Here is a 13,129-nt window from a genome sequence, read left to right on the forward strand (position 1 = left end):
TTATTTTACTCTGGCAAGTGGGAATGGAGACAAATAAAGGGATCCTGTGGTAGGCAAAAAACAGAGATTCTGGATTTGATTTTCATTAAGGAGAAAGGTTTCTAATTACACTGCTAGCCAGGGAAAGGAACACTTCTTGAGTGGCTTTTTCAGATGGTGAGAATGAGTGATACTTTTGGAAAAGTGCACAGGACTGAAGGAGAGAAACTTGAGGCCTGCATTCAGGGGTGAAGTATGCTGAACATGAAGAATGAGTAAGTTTCTGAAAAGGATAGGAAAAGTCACTAGCTAAATTAGGATATGTGTAGAGTAGAGGGCAGTGACAAAAGGTTAGGAGTAAATCAGGCAAGAAAACTTAAATTATTTGAGATTTTACATATATTCCATTTAACTGTGTCTATGTTCCAACTTGGAAGCTCTTCAGGAGAATCTTAATGCTGTTAAAATCATCATCACCATTCTCATTTTCATTACTAGTGTTTATTAAATACACAACCAATGTTTTTGTGTTTTTGAAAAGTCTTTAATTAGAGGTAACTTTTGTTTTGCCAGGTAGTCCAGCCATGACCCATAGGAATCTGACTTCCTCCAGTCTGAATGACATTTCTGATAAACCAGAGAAGGACCAGGTAAGAAAAGGATTCTTGCCTCTTTGAATACAGATATAAGGATGCTGTGAAAAGGTTAGAGATGATGATGGTTCCTAACTTCAAGTGGACCATTAGGAGCAGATGTGGATGAACTGTTTCTGAGGGTAGAATAGCAGGATCTGAAGGGACGACGTGGAGCTTAGAAGAATTATGATTAAATACATTTATGATTGTATTTAAATGGTAATGACAGGTTTATTGTGAAAATTAAATGAGATAATATATTTTTAAAGTTCTGTGGTAAACTGTAGAGGGGTAAGAAAATTTAGCAGTTGTTCACTTTTGAGGATACTTCAGGGAAAGGTAAAAATAGTTAACTTAGTCTCCTTAGCTATATATGATGGAACTTCAAAAAGCTCATGGCAAAATGGAATGAATAGATAATGAAATGGTTCCAAGAACTTTTTGAATCCCTCTCTCTGGTAGGGTAGTGGTTATAAATCAGACTGCTAATCTCAAGGTCAGCAGTTTGAAACTAACAGCCAACTCCATGGGAGAAACATGAGACTTTCTTCTCCCATAAAGATTTACAACCTTGGAAACCCTATACAGGGTCACTATGAATTGGAACCGTGGCACAAAACCACCACTACCACCATGCTTATTTGTCTATTAAACAGTAAGCAGTATTTTGGGGACAAATAAAAGAAAACATTTCCAATCTCTTTATTTGCTTTCTTTTGAAAAGAACAAGGCAGAAATAAGTTCATTTTCTCAGCTTATTGGATATCTATGAAAAGATGTTGTTTCATGAATATAATATATTGATAGTTATAAAAGAATAATTATGAAGAAAACTCCAAACTTCAAAAAATGAAAGAGGTGTATTTTTAAAATGGCAGAAATCCTTCAGAATTGTAGAGATGTGGCATTTGTTAGAAAGAACAAGGAACGTGAAATAAGATCTGGTCTTGACCCTTCTTTACTATCTGTGTGATAGTGGAGATCAGCTTCCTCTTCTGCTAAATGGGAACAGTAATACATAACTCATCTCAACAAATCAAATATCTGATTCTTACTCTTATAATTTACATTTTGTCCCTTGATCTAATAGAGGAATGTGAATGCTTGACATGTTAGTTATATATCATTTGTAAAAGCTTACTCTCAAAAAAAAAATCTTACTCTCTCGCACTCTCTTTTAAGAGGTTTTCATGTCAAGATTGCTTTGAGGTTTCCTTTTTCACACACTGTTATTTCTTATAAAGCCATATTTATGATGGCATTCCTCTGGAACTGGTAGCTCTTGTAGTAGTTACAGATGCTTATGTTGTTGTTACTTGTCGTGGAGTCGGTTCTGACCCATAGCGACCCTGTACAGGGTTTCCGAGGCTGTAAACCTTTATGGTAGCTGAAAGCCTCATCTTTCTCCTGCAGAACAGCTGGTAGTTTTGAACTGCTGATCCTGAGGTTAGCAGCCCAATTTGTAACCACTACACTACCAGAGCTCCTTACAGATGCTTATGTTGTTGTTGTTGTTAAGTACCATGGAGTCGGTTCCGACTCATAGTGACCCTGGTGCACAGGGTTTCCGAGACTGTAAATCTTTACGGGAGCAGACCAACTTATCTTTCTCTCATGGAACCACTAGTAGTTTTGAACTGCCGAACTTGAGATTAGCAGCCTGATTCATAACCACTTTGCTACCAGAGCTCCCAACTACAGCTGTTAGTTTTGAACTTTGAGGTTAACAGTTTGAAGATTCATAACCACTATGCTATCAGAGCTCCTATATATTACAGTTGTCATAGTTAATATGACATAGTTACGTGAGAAGGAGAAAAGAATGCAAGTAAGAGGACAACTTTAACTTTCCTCTTTTTTTTAGAATTTACTGAAGCCTGTGGATGCTTATGTTGTTGTTGTTGTTAGGTGCCATCGCGTTGGTACGAACCCATAGCGACTTTATGCACAGCAGAATGAAACACTGCCCAATCCTGGACCAACCTCACTACTGTTGCCATGCTTGAGTCCATCGATGCTGCCACTTGGCCAATCCATCTCGTTGGGGGGTCTTCCTATTTATCTCTGACCCTCCACCTTACCAAACATGATATCGTTCTCCAGCGACTGGTCCCTCCTGACAATAGGTCTGAAGTATGAGAGATGAAGTGTGGCCATGGTGACCTCCAAGGAGCACTCTGGCTGCACTTCTTCCAAAATGGATCTATTGGCTCTTTTGGCAGCCTATGGCACTTTCAATATTCGCCTCCAACACCATAACTCAAAGGCATCAATTCTTCTATGGTCTTCCTTATTGAAAATACCATGGCTTGGGTCAGGCACACCTTAGTCCTCAAGCTGACATCTTTGCTCTTCAATACTTTAAAAAGGTCTTGTGCAGCAGATTTGCCTAATACAATACGTCGTTTGATTTCTTGACTGCTGCTTCCGTGAGTTTTGATAGTTGATCCAAGAAAAATGAAGTCCGTGACAACTTCAATCTTTTCTCCATTGATAAGAATGTTGTTTATTGGTCTAGTGGTGAGGATTTTTGTTTTCTTTACATTGAGCTGTAATCCATACTGAAGGCTGTGCCCTTTGATCTTCATCAGTAAATATTTTAAGTCATCTTCACTTTCAACAAGCAAGGTTGTATCATCTGCATATCGCAGGTTGTTAATGAGTCTTCCTCCAATCCTGATGCCATGTTTCTCTTCATATAACCCAGCTTCTCGGATTATTTGCTCAGCATACAGGTTGCATAAGTATGGTGAAAGAATTCAACCTTGTTGCACACCTTTCTTAATTTTAAAACATTCAGTATTCCCATGTTCTGTTCGAACAACTGCCTCTTGGTCCAGGTACAGATTCCTCATGAGCATAATTAAGTATTCAGAAATACTCATACTTCACAATGTTGTCCATAGCTTGTCATGATCCACACAATCGAAAGCCTTTGCATAGTCATTAAAGCACAGGTAAACATCTTTCTGATATTCTCTGCTTTCAGCCAAGATCCATCAGACATCAGCAATGATACCTCTCGTTCCACGGCCTCTTCTGAATCCAGCTTGAACCTCTGGACGTTCTCTGTCAATATATGATTATAGCCGTTTTCTATATTACCATTAGCAAAACTTCCCGTGCATGGAATATTAAAGAGATTTTCCGATGATATCCACATTCCATTGGGTCACCTCTCTTTGGAATGGGCGCAAATATGGATCTCTTCCAATCAGTCAGCCAGATAGTTGTCTTCCACATTTCTTGGCAGAGATGAGTTAGTGCCTCCTGTGCCGCCTCACTTACAGGCCTTAGTAAATTCTAAAAAGAAAAGGGAAGTTAAAGTTGCCCTCTTACTTAACCTCTTTTTTCCTTCTCACTAGTAACACCCTAGTGTTGGCCTTAATCATCTCAAATGGGATTGCTAGGAAAACCTTTGGAAGGCCTTCTGTAGACATTTTCTCCTAGTTCAATATACAAATGCCCTTCGATTTGTCCTCTGGCTCAAAAAATTAAAATGACTTCTGCTTTTGTTAGCTAGTGCTGCTATAACAGAAATCCTACAATCTTAACAAACAGAAATTAATTTTCTCAGTTTAGGAAACTAGAAGTTTGAATTCACTGTACTAGCTCTAGAAAAAGACTTTCTCCACCTGCTCTGGGGAAGGGTCCTTGCCTCCTTTCAACATTTTGGGCCCAGTGCTCCCTGGAGACTTCCATGTGTCTTAGCATTAATCTTTGCCTGACTCTAGAAGGTTTCCAGCACAGGGAACCTGGATCCAAAGGATACCTTTGCTCTAGCACTTCTTTCTTGGTAGTAGTAGGTCCTTCTGAGCTAATCCTGTAAATTGCATCCTGCCTCATTAACAAAACTGTTGCCAATCCTGTCTCGTTAATATTGTAGAGTTTAAGATTTATACCACATAAGAAAATTTCATTGGATTGCAAAGTGAAGGGTAATTACATTAACACTTAGAATCATGAGCTAGTCGTGTCGACACGTTTTTTAAGGTCACAATTCAAGAATGGAATTCTCCATCTGACTTTTAAGATTCTCTGAAGTTTGGTATGATTCTTATTTTAATTTGTGTTCCTCAGAAGAGAGACTCTTGCTTTGATCAAGCATAATTAATTTTTGTTTTTACTTTTCCCCTCCCTTATTCTTGTCTCCCTGGGAAACCCCTTCCTAAATCTTTCAAATACTATATACCCAATATAAATTGCTCTCCTCCATTATATCTGCCTACTCCTGAAATGATAATGAAGAAGAAAACAAATATAGGATACATTTTCAGTATATAGTTATAGTAGAAAAGAGAAAACTTAGGACACAGAGCTATCTTACACATTTTAGCTCTATACAATATTTACTAAGCAGTGTCTTGATTATTTGTGAGATTTTTCTGGAGTCTTGATATTGGATAAGGCAGTGCACTAATTAGGTTTGTTGTTGTTGTTAAGCACCTTGGAGTTGGTTCTGACTCATAGCAACCCTGTGTAGGGTTTTTAAGGAGAGGCTCGTGGGCTTGAATTGCTGACTTTATGGTTAGTAATTCAATACTTGCCTTACAGGATTTCATTAGCTTTAGGACAAATCTTTTGAAGCAGACTTCTTTTATCAGGGGAAGCTTTTCCCAAGGCTGTAAATCTTTGCAGGAGCAGAATTACACGTCTTTCTCCAGCAGAGTGAATAGTTGGTTTGAACTGCCAACCTGCATTTCATAGTCCAGTTCTTACTCTATAGTGCCATCAGGGATCCTTAATGTACTGACTGTTGTTGTTGTTGTTAAGTGTTGTCCAGTTCTGGTTCATAGAAACCCAGTCTTTAAATTTTAAATGTGGACGCACACAGAAGAAATCTGATGGCTTAAGATGCATTGTAGCATAAGATTTTTGCCCTAGCATAGTGGTTACGAATTGGGCTGTGAACCTTAAGGTCAGTGGTTCGAAACTACCAGCTGCTCCGCGGGAGAAAGATGAGGCTTTCTACTCCCGTAAAGATTTACACCCTCGAAAACCCTGTACAGGGTCGCTATGGGTCGCAACCGACTCGACGGCACTTAACAACAACAACAATTAGAAGAAATATGTTGAAACCCTATGTTTTTGAGGAATTGATTTTGGTATAAAACCCATGTGGTTGTGGTCCTTAAAATCAGAATCTTTTTTGCTAATCACTAGTATTTTATAGTAATCAAGATGCATGTTAAATCAAAATGATTTAATTTAGGAGTTTTGTTCTTTGTGTTTTCTAAGTCAGCAGAAGAAGTATGATTAACATAGCATTCAGTATAAGAGGAACTATCCAAATAGACAGCATAGATTACAATGGTGGTGCTGTGTCGTGGATGCGGTACTGACTCATAGTGACCCTGCATAGGCTGGAATCTTTACGGGAGCAGAATGCCTCATCTTTCTCCTGCGGTACGGCTGATAGTTTTGAACTTTGAGGTTAGCAGCTGTAAGATTCATAACCATTATGCTATGAGAGCTCCTATATATTACAGTTGTCATAGTTAATTCAATGAGTTCTTTCTCCCCAAAAGAGGAAGAAACCCAGTTTTTTGCTTTCTATCACAGAGTTTGAAGCATTGCTTTGTAACTGACCCATGATCTCTCTTACAACCAAGTAGAGGAAGAATGCAAATCAGTCTTCCAGTTCCTGTCTCTACTTAGTAGTTTACTGGCTTCATTTCCAATGCTCTGGGACCATCGGGGAAGAAGAAGTAAATGGGCTTTCATAGAACGTGAAATTCTGGCAAAACACACACACATAATAAACCCAAGACTTTTATTTTTTAGGCTTTTTATTTTTTTAATTCTTTCTGTTTCAGTAGGAAACAAAGGTTGCCAGGCTCAAATTTGTTTTAAAAAAGCTTTTATAACTAATTAGCCAATGTCCTAGAAGTGAGCTTGGCAGTGAAGTCAGACTTGTCTTGTATGGGTGTCCAAGTTGGCCCCCAAAACTTCCATTTGACCAAGACAGAAGTTTCTGATTGACTGATTATTCTGCCTGGGTACAATGTGAACAGTTGTGATGGTGCCTTGCAACTTCCTGGAGCTATTTAACTTCCCAGTAGCACAAGAAATGGGTTTAATGTTTGGAGTTACGAAGGGGAACAGACTCTCTCTTTCTGACAGCTACATTGGGGCAAACTTTGAGGGCATATTTTTTATGAGCTTCAGTCTGTGGAAAACAGAGGAAAGAAATCTGTGGACTGTACTTTTTCTTCCTATTGCTGCCAAACTTACATACTTAGGATTTCAGTAGCTGCTGCTTTATTGAGAAATAGCTCAAAATAGTTAACAGCAGAAGAGCATAGCCAAAATGTGGATGATTCAATGCTTCACCAATATTCCAACTTGGATATTATATTTATTAATCACAAAAAGAATAAAAAACAAAAAACAAAACCTGGGGAGAATTAAATTTAAAAGAAAACAACAGCAACAATAACATCCGGGGCTCATCTACTTGTAAATCTTTGTAGTCTCTTTCAGTTTGTTGCTTTGGAACATTTCCCCCCCGCCCCCATTTATCTACTCCAATTACCTCAGATTGATTTATCACTCCTTATCGTGGTATGGTGCTATAGGATTAACACTGAACTGCAAACCTACAAGGTCAGCAGTTCAAACCCACCAACTGCTTCTTGGAAACCCTACACAGGATCTCATTGAGTCAGAAATGACTCCAAGGCACTGAACAATTCTTATTGTGTTCTTTAAAACTTTTGTAAATTCAGTGGGTACTTACCAAAGGTGGTAGGTTTAGTAACACAATTCTCATGTGAATAACTAATGAGCTGTGAGGATAAGAAAATTCATCATTTTACTTTGTAGTTTTAACTCTCTTGCAGAGTGTTATTGGATTGAGATGGTGGCTGCAAAAATGGGCATGGACGTGTCCAGGAGAATGACGATGATACAGGGCTGGATTCTGTTTCATACTGTTATATGTGGCAGTGGTGGTGTGCAGTGGAGTCAGTTCTGACTCCTAGTGATCCCATATAGGGTTTTCAGGGCTGTAAATCTTATGGGAGCAGAAAGTTTCATTTTTCTCCTGTAGAACTGCTGGTAGGTTTGAACTAGCTGACCTTGAGGTTAGCAGCCTGACTCATAACCACTACACAGTTAGAGCTGACTTGACAGCAACAAACACCACCAACAACAGAAGCACTATGCTTACTGGTACTATGGCATTGAAAGTGCTTGACTCTTTTTTTCTTCCAACTTTGTCAATAATGCCATAACATCTCATAATTACATCTTCATTTTTAAGTGAAATTGTAGTCCACAGATTAGAGTGGATTTAGTAGATGTCTAAGTACCTTGAACATTATCAAGGAGGTACTTAAGACTCACATAACCCTGTTATATCCCTCTCTGGTTGTGACTTCCATTATGACATTTATCATTTAATTAGCTTATCCAAGAATCTGTCATTTAGGTTTCCTGGTTGAATTTGGCCTTAGATTAAATTCTAAAGTGTATTGTCATCATTTTTAACACCATCAAATGCCTATTGTATTAAAATGTGCTGAGCTGTCTTAATTCCTATTTTTGAAGTCTTGGTCTTTTGCAGAAATAGAAAATCTGGGTTTAACTATTTTGCCAAAGAGTAAGAGAATGAAATTATTAAGCAATGTACAAGTTTGAATTTGCTGAACCATGACTTCCTTAAAATAAAATACAGAAAGACACATTCTGTAATTGAAAACTTCTAATCCCTTTCTTGGAGTCTTGGTGTGGCACTGTGGGCTAATGTGTCAGACTGCAAAGTAGTTTGAACTGTAAGGTCAGTGGCTCAAGCTCACCAGTTGCTCCTTGGAAACCCTATACAGGGCCGCTATGGATCGGAATTGACTCGACGGCACTTAACAACAACAACAATCCCTATCTTACACACATGTAATATCAGAGTGAGCCAACTAAGTTTAGCTGGGATCATTTTTTCATCTTTTTTTGTATTTCCATCCCAGGGCCTACATGAAGCATCCATTAGCATTAATAGCTATTTCATATTCACAGCACCTGAAAAGTATAATTTTTGTTGTTGTTGTTGTTGTTAAGTGCCGTCAAGTTGGTTTTGACTCATAGCGACCCTGTGTAGGACTTCCAAGGAGTGGCTGGTGAGCTTGAGCCACCGACCTTGTGTTTCAAACTACCCTTGCAGTCCAGCACATTAACCTGCAGTGCCACAATTTTCTTGTTCACAACTCAGTCAAAAAAGCATGCAGTTCACCGTGAGTATGGAGTGGTCTCATTGTACTACTCTGGGAAGGTGAAGTGGTTAAGAAAGGCTCATATACCATCAGGGTATCATACTTGCTTCTTTAGCATGCTTTCAGGGACCATTGAAACAAGCTTGTGTCAGAGTCAGAAGAGCTCCAAATAGAACTACATCTGTAAAAACCTGAGAACAAAGGAATGTTGTGTGGAGGTGGTTATAGTAGGTTGATATCATGATTCAGAACAGTTTTGTCAACTGCAATGAGATTCCCAGTGTCTTAGCATCTACAGCTTTCCTTTGACCTGGTGACCTTGATGGAAATTTGTACCACCACTGAAATGACTATTTTCAAATTCCTTTCAAAGGGAACTCATTTCATACTTAGGTAATTTTTTTAAAAAACTGATGTTTTTCAACACCTTTTGCCTTCTACAAGTCACTCCTTTCACCTTATGCTTTTTCTCTCATGGTCTTAAAGCCTAAACAATTAATTAGAGCTTCTCATTGAGAAGCTCTGATACTACTACTGATTTAAAAAACCTGGGCATGTTAAAATTGTTGTTGTTAGGAACCATCGAATTGGTACCAACTCATAGCAACCTTATGCACAGCAGAACGAAACACTGCCCAATCCTGGGCCCAAACTCACTTTTGTTGCCACGTTTGAGCCCATTGATGCTGCCACTTTGCCAATCCATCACATTGGGCGTCTTCCTTGTTGTTGTTGTTAGGTGACATCAAGTCGGTACCGACTCATAGTGACCTTATGCACAGCAAAACGAAACACTGCCCGATCCTGGGCCAACGTCACTACTGTTGCCACGCTTGAGTCCATCGATGCTGCCACTTGGCCAATCCATCTTGTTGGGATCTTCCTCTTTTTCTCTGACCCTCCACCTTACCATACATGATATCCTTCTCCAGTGACTGGTCCCTTCTGACAGTGTGTCCAAAGTATGAGAGACGAAGTTTGGCCATCTTGGCTTCCAAGGAGCACTCTGGCTGTAATTCTTCCAAAATGAATCTATTGGTTCTATAGGCAGCCGATGGCACTTTCAATATTCTCCTCCAACATCATAACTGAAAAGCATCAATTCTTCTGCATTCTTCCTTATTCATTGTCCAGCTTTTGCATGCATATGAGGTTATTGAAAATACCATGGCTTGGGTCAGGTGCACCTTACTCCTCAAGCTGACATCTTTGCTCTTCAACACTTGAAAAAGGTCTTGTGCAGCAGATTTGCCTAATGCAATAAGTCATTTGATTTCTTGACTGCTGCTTCTGTGAGTGTTGATAGTTAATCCAAGAAGAATGAAGCCCTTGATAACTTCAATCTTTTCTCTGTTGATAAGAATGTTGTTTATTGGTCTAGTGGTGAGAATTTTTGTTTTCTTGACATTGAGATGTAATCCATACCAAAGGCTGTGGTCTGTCCCTTGCCAACATCACAAATGTTGCTACACTTGAGCTCATTGCCACTGCTACTGTGTCAGTCCATCTCATTGTGTGCCTTCCTCTTAGTTGCTCACCCTTCACTTTATCAAGAATGATGCCCTTCTCCAGAGACTTGTCCCTCCAGATATTATGTCTGAAATAGGAGTGATGAAGTCTGGCCATCCTGGCTTCTAACAAGCAATCTGGCTGTACTTCTTCCAACACAAGAGTTTTTTGCTCTTTTGGTATTTTATGATACTATTCTCATCCACCACCATAACTCAAATGCATAAATTCTTCTACGACCTTCTTTATCCATTGTCCGACTTTCACATACATATGAAGTTATTGAAAATACTGTGGCTTGGATCAGGTGCACAGTAATCATCAAACATATTTGTTTGCTCTTGAACACTTTGAAGAGGTCTTCTGCAACAGACTTGCCTAATAAAATGCATCATTTGATTTTTTGACTGCTGATTTCAAGAGTGTTGATGGTTGATCTGAGAAAGTGAAGTCTTTGACAACTTCAGTCTTGTCTGCATTTATATGTATGTTATTTATTGGTTCAGTGGTGAGGATTTTTGTTTTCTTTGCATGGAGATGCAACCCATAATGAAGGCTGTAGTCTTTGATCTGCATCAGTAAGTATTTTAAGTCCTCTTCACTTTCAGCAAGCAAGGTTGTATCATATGCATATTGCAGGCTGTTAATGAGAGTCTTCCTCCAATCCTGATATCACGTTCTTATTTATATAATATGGCTTCTTAAATTAGTTACTCAGCATAGGCATTTAAATAAGCATGGTGAAAGAATACAACCGTGTTGCACACCTTTCCTGATTTTAAACCATCCAGTGTTCCCTTGCTCTGTTCAAACAATTGTCTCTTGGTCTATGAACAGGGGCCTTATGATCAAAATTAAGTTTTCTGGAACAGTAATTTGCTACAATGTTGTTCACAGCTTGTTATGATGTACACAATCAAAAGACTTTAATAGCCAATAAAGCACAGGTAAACGTATTTCTGCTGTTCTCTGCTTTCAGCCAAGATCCAAATGACATCAGCAATTATATCCCTGGTTCCACATCCTCATTTAAGTCTGGCTTGAACCTCAGGCAGTTCTCTTTCAATGTACTATTGTAGTACTATTGCTTGAATTATCTTTAGCAAAATTTTACTTGCATGCAATACTAATAATATTGTCCAATGATCTCCACATCCCATTGTGTCACTTCTCTTTGGAATGGCCACAAATATGAATCTCTTCCAATCAGTTGGTCAGGTAGCTCTCTTCTAAATTTCCTGACATAGGTAAGTGCTGCATTAGTTTGTTGACAAATTTCAATTTATATTCCATCAATTCCTGGAGCTTTGTTTTTTGTTAATGCCTTCAATGCACCTTGGACTTTTTCCTTTAGTATCATTTCACTCTTGATCATATGTTGCCTTTTGAAATGTTGAATATCAATCATTTCTGTTTTGGTACAACGACTCTGTGCATTCCTTCTATCTTTGTTTGATGCTTTAAGCACCATTTAATATTTTCCTCATCAAATTCTTCAGTATAACAAGGCAAAGCTTGAATTTTTCTTCATTTCCCTCAGCATGAGAAATGCTGAATATGTTCTTTCTTTTGTTTTTCTGATTCTAGGTCTTTGCACATTTTCTTATAATATTTGACTTTGTCTTCTCGAGCTGCCTTTTGAAAATTTCAATTCAGCTCTTTTACGTCTGCATTTTATCCATTTTCTTCAGCATCTCTATGCTGGAGTGCAAGTTTCTGAATCTCCTCTGATATCCATTTTGTTTCTTTCCTTCTTTCTTGTCTTCCTAATTGCCTTTTGTTTTCTTCCTATATGATGTTCTTGATATCATCCCCAACTCTTCTGGTCTTCAGTCATTAGTGTCTAATTCATCAAATCTGTTCTTGAGATGATTTTTAAATTCAGGTGGGATTTGTTCAAAGTCATATTTTGCCTCTCACGGACTTGTTTTAATTTTTTTCAGCTTTAGCCTGAACTTGCATATGAACAATTGATGCTCTGTTACACAGTCTGTCCCTGGCCTTGTTTTGCCTGAAAATATGGAGCTTTTCCAAAGTGTCATTCTACAGACATTTTCTTTTTTTAAAGGTTTTTATTGTGGATTGAGTGAAAGTTTATAGGACAGATCATCAGTTTTACATTCAACAAATTGTACCTTGTTTCATTACAATGATTATAATCCCCTCTATGTACCATCAGTTAAAAGTATTTTTCTCTATTCACTTTAGCTTTTGTTGTGTTTTTTTTTTTAAATACTCAGGCATATATAATAATTTACACCACCAAAGGGCACATTCTGCAAGTCTGCCTCCTGGCCACCAACTCTTAGTCCCTGTCTTCCCATGAATCTAGAGTCTTTAGCTGTGCCCTCTCTCCATGTCCCCATCTCTGCCTCCATCTCTGGTGTCACTGCTACTAGGGATAAGGTCTTGCATTCGGCCTGTGCTGTTCTCTCTTAATGGTCCTAGGGTCCTTTTTTTCTGGACTGTAAGATTAACTACTCCCCCATTTTTGTTACAAAACTTCTACCTTTATAATTGTGACAGTTGCAATTAGCCATTATAACAAGTACTCACTATTGAATCATGAGACTCTTATCCCCATCTCTTTTAACCAGACCCATCTAGAGAAGATGAAAACTATTCAGTGGGGACTCTTTCTTACCCTACACACTAAACTCCCCTTTAAAACCTAGTAAGCCAGTCACTTCATGCCTCCATCACCCCCTCATTTTAGGTAGCCAATGTCTAAGTTGCCCATCCCTATCTACCCTGTGTACAGAGGGGATAGCATCAATACTTGATGTGAAGACTCCTTCC

General features: G+C 38.6%; 1 protein-coding gene across 2 annotated transcripts in view; it reads left to right on the forward strand.

Moving 5' to 3' along the window:
• LOC102828499 (electrogenic sodium bicarbonate cotransporter 1-like) overlaps nt 1–13,129 on the forward strand; it is a 522,188-nt gene that overhangs the window by 232,567 nt on the left and 276,492 nt on the right. For both annotated transcript variants that reach the window (XM_006873779.1, XM_006873780.1), the window contains exon 6: nt 553–629. In XM_006873779.1, coding sequence (XP_006873841.1) covers nt 553–629 — 77 coding nt within the window. The remainder of the gene's footprint in view (nt 1–552; nt 630–13,129) is intronic.

Source organism: Chrysochloris asiatica, unplaced genomic scaffold, assembly GCF_000296735.1.
Source record: "Chrysochloris asiatica unplaced genomic scaffold, ChrAsi1.0 scaffold00254, whole genome shotgun sequence".
NCBI lineage: Eukaryota > Metazoa > Chordata > Mammalia > Afrosoricida > Chrysochloridae > Chrysochloris > Chrysochloris asiatica.